Source organism: Delphinus delphis, chromosome 12 (genome assembly GCF_949987515.2).
Source record: "Delphinus delphis chromosome 12, mDelDel1.2, whole genome shotgun sequence".
NCBI lineage: Eukaryota > Metazoa > Chordata > Mammalia > Artiodactyla > Delphinidae > Delphinus > Delphinus delphis.
Window position 1 is genome coordinate 29,894,605 of NC_082694.2, and position 13,673 is coordinate 29,908,277.

Sequence of the window (13,673 nt, forward strand, 5' to 3'; positions counted from 1 at the left end):
TAACAATTATTTTCTGTTTAAATTTCCCAACACAGGTTTGGTGCAAAGTTTTCTTGGGGGTTTTTTTGTTTGTTTGTTTTTTCATTTTTCGATTCATATCAAGCTTTATCAAATATAGCTCTCTTGATTCTTGAGTTTTCTTTTGTGGAATTAGTTCTATTAAGTCTGATTCTCTCAGGTCAGTGTTTACAGTTACCAACAGGATTCTTCAGTCAGTTTTTCATTTCCTTAACAATTTTACCATGTGCCGTTTTGCCCATAATTATTGCATGGTAATCAGTTCTACCAATAACCACATCCAGAAACTATGGCAAGAATTATATTTATTTCTCAGTTAATCCATGAAAAAATTGAGAGCCATTCCTTGCAGAAGTGCCAGCATTGCTCTCATGCCCTGGTGCACACTGGTCTCCCCTGGGCAGTTTCAGGAAGTGCTGCTGCCTGCACCCGACTCCAGCTTCTCCTTTCATCAGTTTGTGCCTAGACACTGATCTATTGTAAAGCTCCCAGGCCATTCTAAGATGCACCCAGGGTTGGAGCACTGTTCTAAAAACCTAGAGCTGCGCTGTCCAACACAGTAAGCCGCCACTGTGCACGCACATGAACTATTCAAATTTAAATTAATTAAAATTAAATAAAATTTAAGATTCAGTTCCTCAGTTACACTAGCCAACACGGAATGGTTCCATCATCTCAGAAAGTTCTACCGGGCAGCACTGGTCTGGAGTGCAGACGACTGGTTCTCACTCCCTAACACCTGGGAGTTCGTAATGGTGCACAGGCCCCGCTCCCAATCAATTAAGTGAGAACTTGCAGGCGGGGCCAGGCACTGGTATGTTATGTCAAAGCTGCTGCTGATGCTCTTGCGTCTCATAGCCTGAATTGGGAATTTCTCAGCTGAACATCGCAGGGGTCAAACTTAGCTGGTCAGGGATCAGGGTCAACTTCCCCTCCAGCATCCTTCTGAGAAGCCCAGAGTAAACAGGAAGTTGTTGAGTGCAGCCTGGGACACTCAACTGAGTCCAGGACCCAGCCTAGCTGGGTTTGCACGAGTGTCTCCCATCCAGAGGAGTGAAGTTTCCTCTTATGTGCATTTGAAACCTGATTTTATAGACATGGAGTTGATCCACCCCTGCAGTTGCTTCAGGATGGGTGGGGTGCAGAATGGCCCAGAGACAGTATCCAGCCTGAGTTTCCCCTCCTGAGAGATTCCGAGACCCCACTCCAGGCCAACAGACCAGGCTGGCATAATGAGGTCACCCCAAACTGCCAACGGTCGTCGGGGAAACACAGAAACATCAAAAATCCCAGAAGCCCTGGGGAAAGAGAAGAGAGTGGAAGTGGGGGAGAGTCAGATGACAGAAGGAATAAACGGAGAGGGGCCAGGAAGAAAAAGGAGCAAAACCACAGACCTGTGGAGACAGAGGTGTGAGTGAGGGGCGGTAAAGAATGATTGAGGCATTGAGGGGACTCTAGAAACAGGTGGAGGCAGAGGATGGAGGTTCAGAAGATGGAGAGGAGGAGACAGAGGGAGACTGTGGAGGGCTGTGCTGCACCTCGCTTGGAAGAAGACCCAGGAGGACCCTAGGTGGGCTCACAGCCCACCCAGGACTGCCAGGAAGGAAGGAACTGCTACATGACGACCCTGTGGATTTCACTGAAACTGAGGGCAGTCAGATGGCAGCGGTCACCGTCATACCTGTTGTCTCCCTATTTGCTTCCTGACCAGACACTGCCAACTTGAGGGTAGTGAGTAGGTGTTCTATGTAAAACGTTCATTGAATTGAATTCACCGATTTTTTTTTCCTTTTCTCTTTTAGAACGTAAAATATCACATGGTTGCTCTTTCCACTTCCTGGAAATGCTTGACTTTTACAGCATTAGACTTTTTAATACTTTTAAGTAACTGGTTTTTTTTTTTTTTTTTTTGTGGTACGCGGGCCTCTCACTGTTGTGGCCTCTCCCGTTGCGGAGCACAGGCTCCGGACGCGCAGGCTCAGTGGCCATGGCTCACGGGCCCAGCCGCTCCGCGGCACGTGGGATCTTCCCGGACCGGGTCATGAACCTGTGTCCCCTGCATCGGCAGGCGGACTCTCAACCACTGCGCCACCAGGGAAGCCCTTAACTGGGATTCTTTTCTCACATTTCATGAGCAGCATGAACGTACTGTGCGCTCTAACCATGAGGGCCTTACAGAAGCACCCTGTGGGTACCTGCCTCCCTCCCGCTGCTCCAGTGGGTTTCCCCTCATGCATCTTCCATCCAAGCAAACTGCTCTCCAGCCTGCATACCCCACTGGCTCCGAGGCTCCGATAGCAAAGCTAAAATTCTATTATTTCTGAAATTCTTCAGACGTTTGTGAATGTAAGTTTAAATTTAGTTGAATTAAAATTTAATTTTTAATCCCTAGAAATGCAAAATTGAGATAAATGTTTGAAAAACTCAAAAGTTGCATTCAAGTTGTTATCAGAAAGAAGTTTCTGGTGAATCAGGAAGCTTTGTGAATTAGTTCTTCTGCAAATTGCTGTGTGAGGAACTGATTTCCAGCACACTGGCCTCTCAAGTGACCTACCTGGTCATGTGGGAAACTGGTGTTCAGGGAGCTGACTTGCCCCCAGGAGCCAGAGGACACCTACAGGGGCCAACGAGAGGGCTCCAATGTGCGAGACAGCCTGCCCCTGCTGTGATCTCCAACCCACGGAGCCAGGCCGGCCCATGTGTGGCACTGGCCTGCTATCACCCCGATGTCTAGCCTGGCCCTTGAATTGATCAAAAATATGTTCTCATCCCCTGCTGCCTTCATGGTCTTAGAAATCTCCCCACAGGGCCTGAAAAGTACTGAATGTGATCATGAAAGTGAAACATGCGTTTCCTCTGCATGCCTTTGCCTTGCTACGCTCTCTCCAGAAGGGCCCAGCACCTGCCTGGGGCTTCCGGGAGCCTCTGAGAGGTGCAGGGGCTCCGTGATTCTGACCATGTTGCAGACCTGCCCTTCAATCACAGCTCTGCCATCAGTAGCCTTCGAGGAAATTAATCTCCTGGAGCCTCAGTTTCCCTCCGTAATAATGACAAGTCTAATAGTAACACCTAACGATTAAAAAAGATCTTTTATATAAAGACTCAGCACAGGGCCAGACACTTGGCTAAGCTCTTGGTAAACATCAGCTGTTGTGGGTTTGCTATTATTATCCTCAGCCTGGTGTCAGAGGCCCCCTCCCAACCTGGCCCCATTGCTCCCTTCTCACTGGGCTGCACAAGTCATGTGACTGAATCCCACATGTAAGGCCTTAGCCTGCTGCCCTCCATGCCCAAACAGCGGAAGGCCCTCCCTTCCTCTCCTCTCTAAAGCCGACCCTGGCCTCTGAGTCCGTCTGTGTGGCCCTCCTCCAGGAAGCCTTCCAGGACCACCCAGAGTCCAGCATTGCTCCTCCCTCACCTGTAGGTCCACCGTTCATGCTTGTCAGAAGCTGCCTTTTTTCTATGAAATACCTGTGCTGGGGTAACAGTGTGAATGAGTTCCAGCCCCTGCAGGAACCTGCACCCTGTGCAGGTGGGGGCTGCTGAGGTCCAGGCTGGACAAAATGGACCCAAGACGCCCTGGACCCACACCTTTTAGCCCTACCTTGGGAGGGCCTAGTGGAAGCGCCTCCATCCTCGCCACACGTATCACGCGCTGCACCCACAGCCAGCAGAGACACAGAGAGACCGTGGTGGTTGCGTTTTTCTTCCAAGCTTTTTAAGATTTCCAACTTTCCAGATGTCTGGGAGGCTGAGACCCCTGTCGGCCTTCCCCAGGTCTCTGAATCCCCCCTCCTTCCCTCTCCCACTCTCGCCCTGCCAGGGAAACACAGCCGGGCCCCAGACACCAGCTGACCCAGTTCCCAAACAAAGGCTCTACTGTCAGCAGGTCACAAAACAGCAAGCCCATGCCCGATCCTCGGGTCCAGACCTCAGTGAACGGCACCAAGAGCGTGAACCCACCCCTGCCGGCCCCTCACACAGCTGCACCCCCGTCAGGCCTAGCAGGGACCGGCTGAAGCCCCGCCCTGACATTCAAGGTTCCAGCACTGGAGCGCTCTCAGGCTGTGCCTCCCAGGTCACCCTACCCACAGTCAACAGGGCCATCCGTCTGCAAGCTGGCTGGCCCTGCCCACCCCGCCACCAGCACACACAAGGCCCAGGAGCTCCATACACGAGGAAGGACCCATCGCCCGCCTCGAGAGCCTGGTTTTGCCACCACAAAACTCTGAACTCTGCTCCTACTATTGCCCCTGCCTGGAAACCATCCCTACTACGTACATGAAATATCACCAGAAGACACCGCCACAGGACGGTGGGCAGTCAGTGTGGGTCGCCATTACCGTTCCGACTTCTAAACCACAACTCTCACCTCGAGTCCCACCTCTTCCATGAAGCCATCGCTCGGCCTGCCTCGCGCCATGTGCCACTGCCCTCCCTAGCCTGTGCTGGGCAGGGAGAGAGGGCCGTGCCAGGCACCTCAGGGCTGCAGCAGGACCCAGAGAGCCTTTTCTTCCCTGCTCCCTGGGGCACAGACTGTCTGGGGAAACACACGCACATCTGATTCTAGCCCATCTTCCTTCCCTGTCACTTGGGAAGCTCTCAGATTTACCCACGGCTGAGTTCCTGAGACTGCAGCCAGCCCTCTCCCCCAGATCTCCCACCGGGCCAGGCCCACGAGTGGCAGGTCTTCACCAAACACCAGCTCTCCAGAGTCCACATTCTGTAGTCTACATCCGCCACGACCCTACCCGTACACACCCACAGGCCAGAGTCCCCCTCACCGCCTCACCTGTTCCTCCCCATCGTCTCGTGGTCTTTGACCACCACATGAAGCTCGGAGCCTTGGTCCAGGGGGACACCCTTGAGGTCCCACTCAAAGCCCTGGAAGAAAAAGAGAAAAGATGTCTTAACCTATGGACCCCTAGAAGAGACTGTGTCTGGTCCCCACGGGTCCCCCTGGGGCACTGAGCGGGCATCTGTGACCACTACTGGTGACGGGAAGGATGCATGAGTGAAGGAATGAATACATGAGTAGCAGGGTCTCAGAGCTTCAGAAGGGACAGTGAGAGCTGAAGGCAGCGGAAGAGAGTAGGAGACCAGACCCCCATGACCCCCTCCCCAACTCAATTCCACCAGTCACCAGGAGCACAGCTGGGAAAACTTCCAGGTGGCCCTCAGGGCCCAAAATCAGTGTGCTCATGGGGCAGCCCGGCGCCTGGTGACAGCATGCGTTAGTGCCACCTTGGTCTCCAGAGACCCCAGGACCCTCCTCAGAGCAAAGGCACCCCATGCATCCCAACCCCATCCACACGAGGATAGGGCTTCCAAAGACCACCAGGGCGCCATATAAAGAAAGCTGGTTGACTAAGTCTCGAACAAGAGCAAGTTATGCAGCAGATGGGAGCCAATTCTTTCGCAATTAGAGAATGACAAATCTCTGCACAGATGATACCCTGACCAGCAAGCGCTTGAGTTGGTAAGCAAATAAATGAGCATCTGCCAACATAGATTTACTGATTAAACTTGTTAAAGGCTATTGCAACATGCCTTAAGTAAATCATTTGCACAGATGATCTACTGCAAATAGACAATTATTTCCTATAGTTTAAATTACCTAAACATTGTCAGTTTTTCTGAAACAGTGTATTAAATTTAACCCAAAGGAAAAAAAAAAAGAAAGAAAGAAAGCTGGTTGAGAGGGCAGGAACCAGAGGAGGACCTGATGAATCAGGGAGGGCTGTGGGGAGGAGGTAGTTCTGGGCAAGGACAACGGTCCTGTGTAAGGGAAAAAAAGCAGGTAAGAGAGCCCTAGATACCCTCCTCCTGGCTGGCCAGAGCTGAAAGAAGTGGAGACAAGGGACCCCTCACTCCTCTCCACACCGTACCCACAGCACAGGGGAGACCGCAGGCCAGGCCACCACCCCTCCTCCCAGGTGCCAGGAGGATTTCATTGGCACACCGGACCAGAGCCCCTCCTCTCCATGACAACACCTCTGAGAAAGCCGCCTCTGCCTGAGCCCCCTGACTCGTCCCTGCAGAGACAGTGGAAGCAGAGGGAGGAAAGGAGGGAAGGTGGGAAGCTCACATACCTCATTCCACACGGGGTTCACGTTGTTCTTGATGACTTTGGTTCTCTTCTTCACGCCTACGAGAGACACAGAGGGGGAGTGAAGAGATGTACCCCAACCTGCGCCTTCCCCAAGTGAGGGCCAGTTCTAAGACCTGCACTGCACCTCACCCGCCAAAGGAAACCTTACAAAACCCACGAGTCCCTGAGAATCCCACCAGTCTGCAATGAAAGCCCAATGCCAATCACACACATCTCTCAGCTCTGGGACGGACAAACAGCAGCCCCATCGGAAGGACTGTTTATAGGAAAATACCCAGCCTGACTCTTCTTAATGAGTTTGTTATTGTTACTCCTGACTTTCTAAGTAAAGCTTTTAAATTGTAAAGTTTCTGATTCTCAAAATGAATGATCTTCATAGAAAATATTCCATTTTTCTTTAAAACAATCTATCTCCACATATTGTATGATTCCATTTATATGAAATGTCCAGAACAGGCAAATTCACAGAGACAGAAAATAGATTAGTAGTTTCCAGGGCCCTAGAGGGAGATGGGAATGGCAAGTGAACGCTTAATGGAGACTTCTTTTTGGGGTGATGAACTGTTATGGAATTAGATAGTGACGATGGTTGTACAACATTGTGAGTATACTAAAAACCATTTACACTGTACACTTTTAAATGGTTAAAATGGTGACTTTTAGGGTCTGTGAATTTTACCTCAATTTTAAAAAAATCCACCTCACTCTCACCTTGAAGGTATCTATCGGAAGCAGGCTGTCCTACCTGCTCGTGAGGGCTGGGCCGAGGAATGCAGAAGGGCTTTGAGATAGACAACAAGAAGAACTAACACTGTGATGGCTGGGAAGAGCCACAGGGCCCCAGTGGTAGAGGGTGAGCCCCCAACCCCTCTCACCGCCTGCTGCAAATCACTGTTGTGGGAAAAGCACGTGGACTTTGGAATGACACAGACCACCATAGAATACTTATTTTCTGGGAGACCCTAGGGGCAGCAGTTCTCAAATTTTTGGTCACAGGATGTCATTCTTAAAAATTATTGAGGCGGGACTTCCCTGGTGGTGCAGTGGTTAAGAATCTGCCTGCCAGTGCAGGGGACACCGTTTACAGCCCTGGCCCGGGAAGATCCCACATGCTGCGGAGCAACTAAGCCCGTGTGCCACAACTACTGAAGCCCAAGTGCCTAGAGCCCGTGCTCCGCAACAAAGAGAAGCCACCGCAATGAAAAGCCCGCGCACCGCAATGAAGAGTAGCCCCCGCTTCCTGCAACTAGAGAAAGCCCGCGCACAGCAACGAAGACCCAATGCAGCCAAAAATAAATAAATAAATAAAATAAAGCTTAAAAAAAATTATTGAGGGGACTTCGCTGGTGGCGCAGTGGTTAAGAATCCGCCTGTCAATGCGAGGGACACGGGTTCGATCCCTGGTCCGGGAAGATCCCACATGCCGCGGAGCAACTTAGCCCATGCGCCAGAACTACTGGAGCCCATGCGCCTAGGGTCTGTGCTCCACAACAAGAGAAGCCACCACAATGAGAAGCCCGTGCACCACAACAAAGAGTAGCCCCCGCTCGCCACAAAGACCCAACACAGCCATAAATAAATAAATAAATAAACAAATTTATTTATTTAAAAAAAAGTAAAACTTCCATAGAAAAAAATTTATTGAGGGCCCTAAGGAGCTTTTCCTAAGGTAACTTGTATCTATCAACTTTTACTGTATTCAAGGTTAAAACTGAGGCATTTAAAAATATTTATTTAGTAATTAATATTACATTAACAATAATAAGCCCAGTACATGTTAACATAAGTGGCATATTTTTATGAAAAATAACTAACTTCCAAAACAAAGGCAACAGAAAAGTGACACTGTTTACATTTTGCAAATCTCTTTAATGCCTCACTGAATTCTCATTACCCTGTCTACGTTCAGTCCATTGAGATGTCTTGTTTTAGTTGACATCTGTGAAAAAAACCCAACCAGACATATAGTTGGAGATGCATTTTAATAAATTTTCAGATAATTGTGGATCTCCTTCTTTGATACTGCACCAAAACTCAATAAGTATTATTTCTTTTTCTTTTTTTTTAATTTTTGGCTGCATTGGGTCTTCATAGCTGCGTGCGGGCTTTCTCAAGTTGCGCGCTACTCTTCGTTGCGGTGCGCAGTCTTCTCATTGCCGGGGCTTCTCTTGTTGTGGAGCACAGGCTCTAGGTGCATGGGCTTCAGTAGCTGTAGCACGTAGGCTCAGTAGTTGTGGCTCGCAGACTCTAGAGCAAAGGCTCAGTAGTTGGGACGCAGGGGGCTTAGTTGCTCCGTGGCATGTGGGAGCTTCCTGAACCAGGGCTTGAACTCGTGTCCCCTGCATTGGCAGGCAGATTCTTAACCACTGTGCCACTAGGGAAGCCCTCAATAAGTAGTATTTCTTAAACCTAAAGGTTAGCTGCAGTGTGAAATCTGAAAGTAGAGAGTGATGAACATTTTGTACTCTGTTACATTAAAATCTGTTGTCCTATCTTGCATTTTGAATAAATCTTTTATCCACACATGATTCTGTAACATCTTGCATTGCTCATTTGGGAAGTTTTTGCTCACTGAGTTATGCAGACCTTCCAAATGTTGACACATTTCACTGTATAATACTGAAAAATTACATTCATTAATATCACCATCAGTCTCAACAGAAAAGACATTAAATACTGGGAAACTGGAAGACAGAAGCTTTCTAAAATTCCAATTTTTGTTTGAAAGCTCAAATTTTATGATGGGCAACAAATGATAAACGTCAACTTTTAAAGTGGCAGGCTCACTCACTCATTTTCAAGAAAACGTCTATCAGATGCCCAAGTCTGAACGATCATAGTTTGTCAGTCATTCTTTCAAGTAAAAACGGTATTCCATTAAAAAAAAAAAAGCCTAGTTCAGCATGCCACTCAAGCGGTCACACGGGGCTTTTTCTTGCAGCGACCTTCATTTTCCAGGGTGCAGCAGAATGCTCTGTGCATACTTCCCATCTCAACACAGAAAATATTACAAACATGTGTAACTCCAGATCAAGATTAATAAAATTAATATTTGTACTGCTTTATCAAGGTCATTCTTCAGTAAAACTGGCTTTTTTGCCCCCCAAACTGTGAGTACTGGCTTTTTTTTTCCAAATTACATGAGGGTGAAAAATACAACAACGAGTACAATTTGGTGCCAAAGCCCTCATTAGTCTTAAGGCAGAAACAGTTTCACCTTCCAGTGCTATTGTACCAGTTGTACAAATATGGACTCAGCGAAAATGGCAAATAGCATCTTAGTGTTATTGTGGAAATAGCTTTAACCTTGCTGACCTGCTCAAAGGCCTGGGGATTCCCCCAGAGGTCCACGTACCACACTTGAAGAACCTCTTAGGAAATTCACTGAACATCTCAGTTTCCTCATCTGTAAGGTCATAATAATACCTCCCTACGGGACTGTGGTGAAAATTAAACAAGACAAGATGACTGAGCTGCCTGGCACACAGCACGCTCATTAAATGTGAGTTCACTTCCCCTCCCCTCCCCTCTGTGCTCCACTCTGAAGCATCTAGAGAATTCCTACTGATCCTTCAATGGGCAGCTCAGTTGTCTCTGCTCAGATACGCCTCCCCCGACTCTCCCAGACAGAGATGGTTGCAAGCTGTGACCACATGTATCGAACAGCAGGACAACTGTGTGCTTCTATGTCTGTCTCCCCTACTAGAGTGTGAGCTTCAGAGAGCAGACACCATGCCTTCCTCATGTTAGGAACCCTAGAATATAGCAAGGTGCCCAGTAATCGGGTGCCAAAGGAATGGGTCCTTTTCTTTCCCAAGTTGACTGCAAGTTCACTTCCTCACTAGAGGACAGAACGGCTCTTCTCAGAGAACGCCAGAGACTGCATTCGCAGAATGGCTACATGTCAACAGAAAGAGGGGATGAAAGAAAGTACAATGGGGGGCAGGTGTCCTTGGGGGGCCCAGTTATCTTCTTAAAGGTTGCCCAGTCCTGCCCTGGCTGAATCATTCTGAATCCCCTTGGGGCCCATGTTGGTGTGGTTCCAGCAGAGGTTAAACACATGGCTTTGGAGTCATTCAAACAGCAGGCGCTACTAACTGAACTTGTCACCTCTCTAAGGCCTTATCTCCCTTGGCAGTAAAATGACAATAATAAAGAGTGTCTGCTGTATCAGTTTTGAGGGGATATGAGATGCTATCTAAGTGTTCACTTCCCCTCCCCTATCAACTTTCCATGACCTACAGGAGTAACATGGAAAATTCCATCTGCAGCCTCTCTTGAATTGTCCACTTGGGAACATATCCAGGTGCTCCTGGCTAGCAGCAACTAAGCAGTGTCTGTGTGCCAAGCCCTGTGCAAAGTGTCTTTTAAACATTTTCTACTTCCCGCCTTCCCTGAAGATGAGGAGAACAAACACCCTCTAAGGGATTTCACTAAGTCCCGGTTAGAAGGGCCAACTCTGGGACCCTCTGGATGACATGAAGCGAGTGGTCACTGATAGGCTCTACAGCCCCAAAGAAGAGCCAGAAAGAAATGAAACGTTAACCCGGCACGATCACATGACTTACAGACGCCAAGGAAGAGGACGTCAGGCTGCTAATTAGGAAACAGTTCCTTCCTCATCATGGATTTAGACCTGTCCTGTCCTTGATCATCAATTCTGGCCTTGAGAGATGTGGCGTTATGTCTGTAAATAAACAGACTCAATAGTTAAAGATACAGGAGAGCTCACAGCTCGTGCTGGGGTTGGGGGAGGGGATTACATCCTCTCCCCAGATTACTCTGCAGAACTGGGGGCCAGCAGGCATCCGTGAGAATCATGCTGGAGCCCTAGGGTGTGCCTCCAGGCTGAATGACTTAGTGAAGGGGAGTGAACCCGCCATGGGAGGGCTCTTCTGGGCCCCATGCAAACTCTTCACTTGTTTCCCCAGCCTACCCACCCCAACTCAACCCACACTCCGAGACCACAGTCACCCATGGCTGTAGGGTAGTGTTTTTCTTTTTCTTTCTCTTTTTTGTTTTTTGACCACACTGCACAGCATGCAGGATCTTAGTTCCCTGACCAGGGATCGAACCCATGCCCCCTGCAGTGGAAGCGCAGAGTCCTAACCACTGGACCGTCAGGGAAGTCCCTAGGGTGGTGTTTTTCAAACTGCAAATTGGGACCCATTAGCAGGCCATGACATCAATTGAGTGAGTTGACCAATATATCTTTTTTTTTTTTTTTTTTTTTTTTTTTTTTTGCGGTACGCGGGCCTCTCACTCTTGTGGCCTCTCCCGTTGCAGAGCACAGGCTCCGGACGCGCAGGCTCGGCGGCCATGGCTCACGGGCCCAACCGCTCCGCGGCATGTGGGATCATCCCGGACCGGGGCACGAACCCGTGTCCCCTGCATCGGCAGGCAGACTCTCAACAACTGCGCCACCAGGGAAGCCCTATATTATGTGTATTTTAACACAATTTTTTTTTAAGTCCAGGTGGAAGATGGTGAGGACACAGGTAGCAGGCCTGGGGTCTACTGACAGGCATCTGGGTGGGGAAGGCAGAAGTGGTGGTGGGAGCAGAGCACATCTCAGATTCTGACAGGGATGCATGAGTGTTGGTGGGGCTGTTCACCTAGAGAGGGAGCAGAGAGAAGAGGAGATGGGGCATCTGGGACTCCCAAAGAGAGAGAGACGGGTTGTTTCTGCCCACCCGTCAGGTAACAGGACCCACTGTCAAAGAGGCAGGGCACCTTCAGATCATGCAGGCAACCTCAATGCAGTCTCTCATTTAGTCCACAAATATTTATAGAGGACTTGCTCTGGGCTGGGCACTCTCTTGACACCTCATTAGAATGCCCATCAGAGGGACTTCCCTGGTGGTGCAGCAGTTAAGAATCTGCCTGCCAGTGCAAGGGACACAGGTTCAAGCCCTGATCCAGGAAGATCCCACATGCAGCAGAGCAACTAAGTCCATGCACCACAGCCACTGAGCCCGCGCTCTAGAGCCCGACACCCACAACTACTGAGCCTGCATGCCATAACTGCAGAAGCCCGTGCGCCTAGAGCCCGTGCTCTGCAACAAGAGAAACCACAGCAATGAGAAGCCCGCTCACCGCAACTAGAGAAAGCCCACACGCAGCAACGAAGACCCAATGCAGCCAAGAATAAATAAATAAATTAATTTAAAAAAAAAGAATACCCATCAGATAAACAAAGCGATAGAAATTCAAAGTTACCAACAGGAAACCAAAAACTGGTGGACAAGAGAAATGGTGGTAAACGGAGAAAAGGTAGCCCTGGCTTCTGCTGAGGGAAGGCCTGCTTTACTTCTTGGCACAGATATCCCCTAACAAAAAGGGTAGGCAGACTCTGATAACTCTGATACTTGCCCCACCATCTGTGCCCCGACTTAAGCCTGCACACCCCAAGACTGGGCAGCAGTCACTCCCTGCTTCCCTAGCAGAGCCCTACTCTTCTCACCTCAAGAACTCCCACCTCGATCTCAATTTTCTAAATCTTAACTGAAAGCATACTTTCCAGAAAATGAGTAGTCAGGAAGGGGTGGTGGCAGGTGGATATGCTGGCTGTGATGGAATGCTCTCTAGGAGGCGTAGTCTTTAAACTCAAAAGGCCAATTAGAACCGGGGAAGATATTTTAAACATCTATGACAACATCTTAATGTCCTTAATATGTAAAGAGGACTCACAACTAATGAAGAAAAAGACAAACATCTCTTCCCTCCCAAACTGGGCAAATTAAAAAGCAATTCAGTAAGAAATAAATGTAAATAGGCAATAACATCGAAAGGTCACAAATACTATTTGAACCTAAAAAATTGTTAAAAATTTGCATGATAATGCTTTGTGTTAGCAGAATTATAAGAAAATAAGCCCTCAAACTCAGCTAATGGGAAGATAAAGTTCGTACAGACTGTCAGGATAGCAATTTGGGAAATGTGGCAAAGCCTTAAATATGTCTATAACCTCTGACACAGCAACGCCACTTCCAGTATTTACCAAAAGGAAATAGTTAAATAAGTGGGCAAAGATTTAGTCACCAGGATATTTCTCATAGTGACAGTATAATTTAAGCTTTGGATATAAATATTAAAAAATTGATACAACCTAAATATTCCTTAATAGAGGGTTGATTAACTGAATTATGGTGCATCTATGTAATAAAATAAAACTTAGAAGGTGTGCAGAGGATATTTACTGATACAAAAATGCCCCTGGCTTCTTACTGAGTGAAAATGTAAATATGCAAACATCTGGAAAAAAGATATCTGGATGGGATCATCTCTAGGGAGGAAGGCAAGGGGTCTAGGGACTTCTGGTGGAGGGGTAGGACCGGTAAGGTTCAATTCCTTGACCTGAGTGACAGACATGGGTGTTCCCTTCATAATTTATCCATTAAGGAAGGGTTCCTCAACCTTGGCCATGTTAGCTTCTGGGGATGGATAAGTCATTGTTGCGGGTGTCGTGGAGCTGTCTTGTGCACTGTAGGACGTTTAGCATTATCCCTGGCCTCTACCCACAGTAGATGCCAATAGTACCTCA

General features: G+C 48.4%; 1 protein-coding gene across 9 annotated transcripts in view; it reads right to left on the reverse strand.

Moving 5' to 3' along the window:
• The window catches only part of DYSF (dysferlin), a 221,972-nt gene that overhangs the window by 193,062 nt on the left and 15,237 nt on the right, over positions 1-13,673 (reverse strand). For all 9 annotated transcript variants that reach the window (XM_060026401.1, XM_060026399.1, XM_060026397.1 and 6 more), the window contains exons 2-3: positions 6,111-6,166; positions 4,811-4,902 (exon numbers count right to left, since the gene is read on the reverse strand). In XM_060026401.1, coding sequence (XP_059882384.1) covers positions 4,811-4,902; positions 6,111-6,166 — 148 coding nt within the window. The remainder of the gene's footprint in view (positions 1-4,810; positions 4,903-6,110; positions 6,167-13,673) is intronic.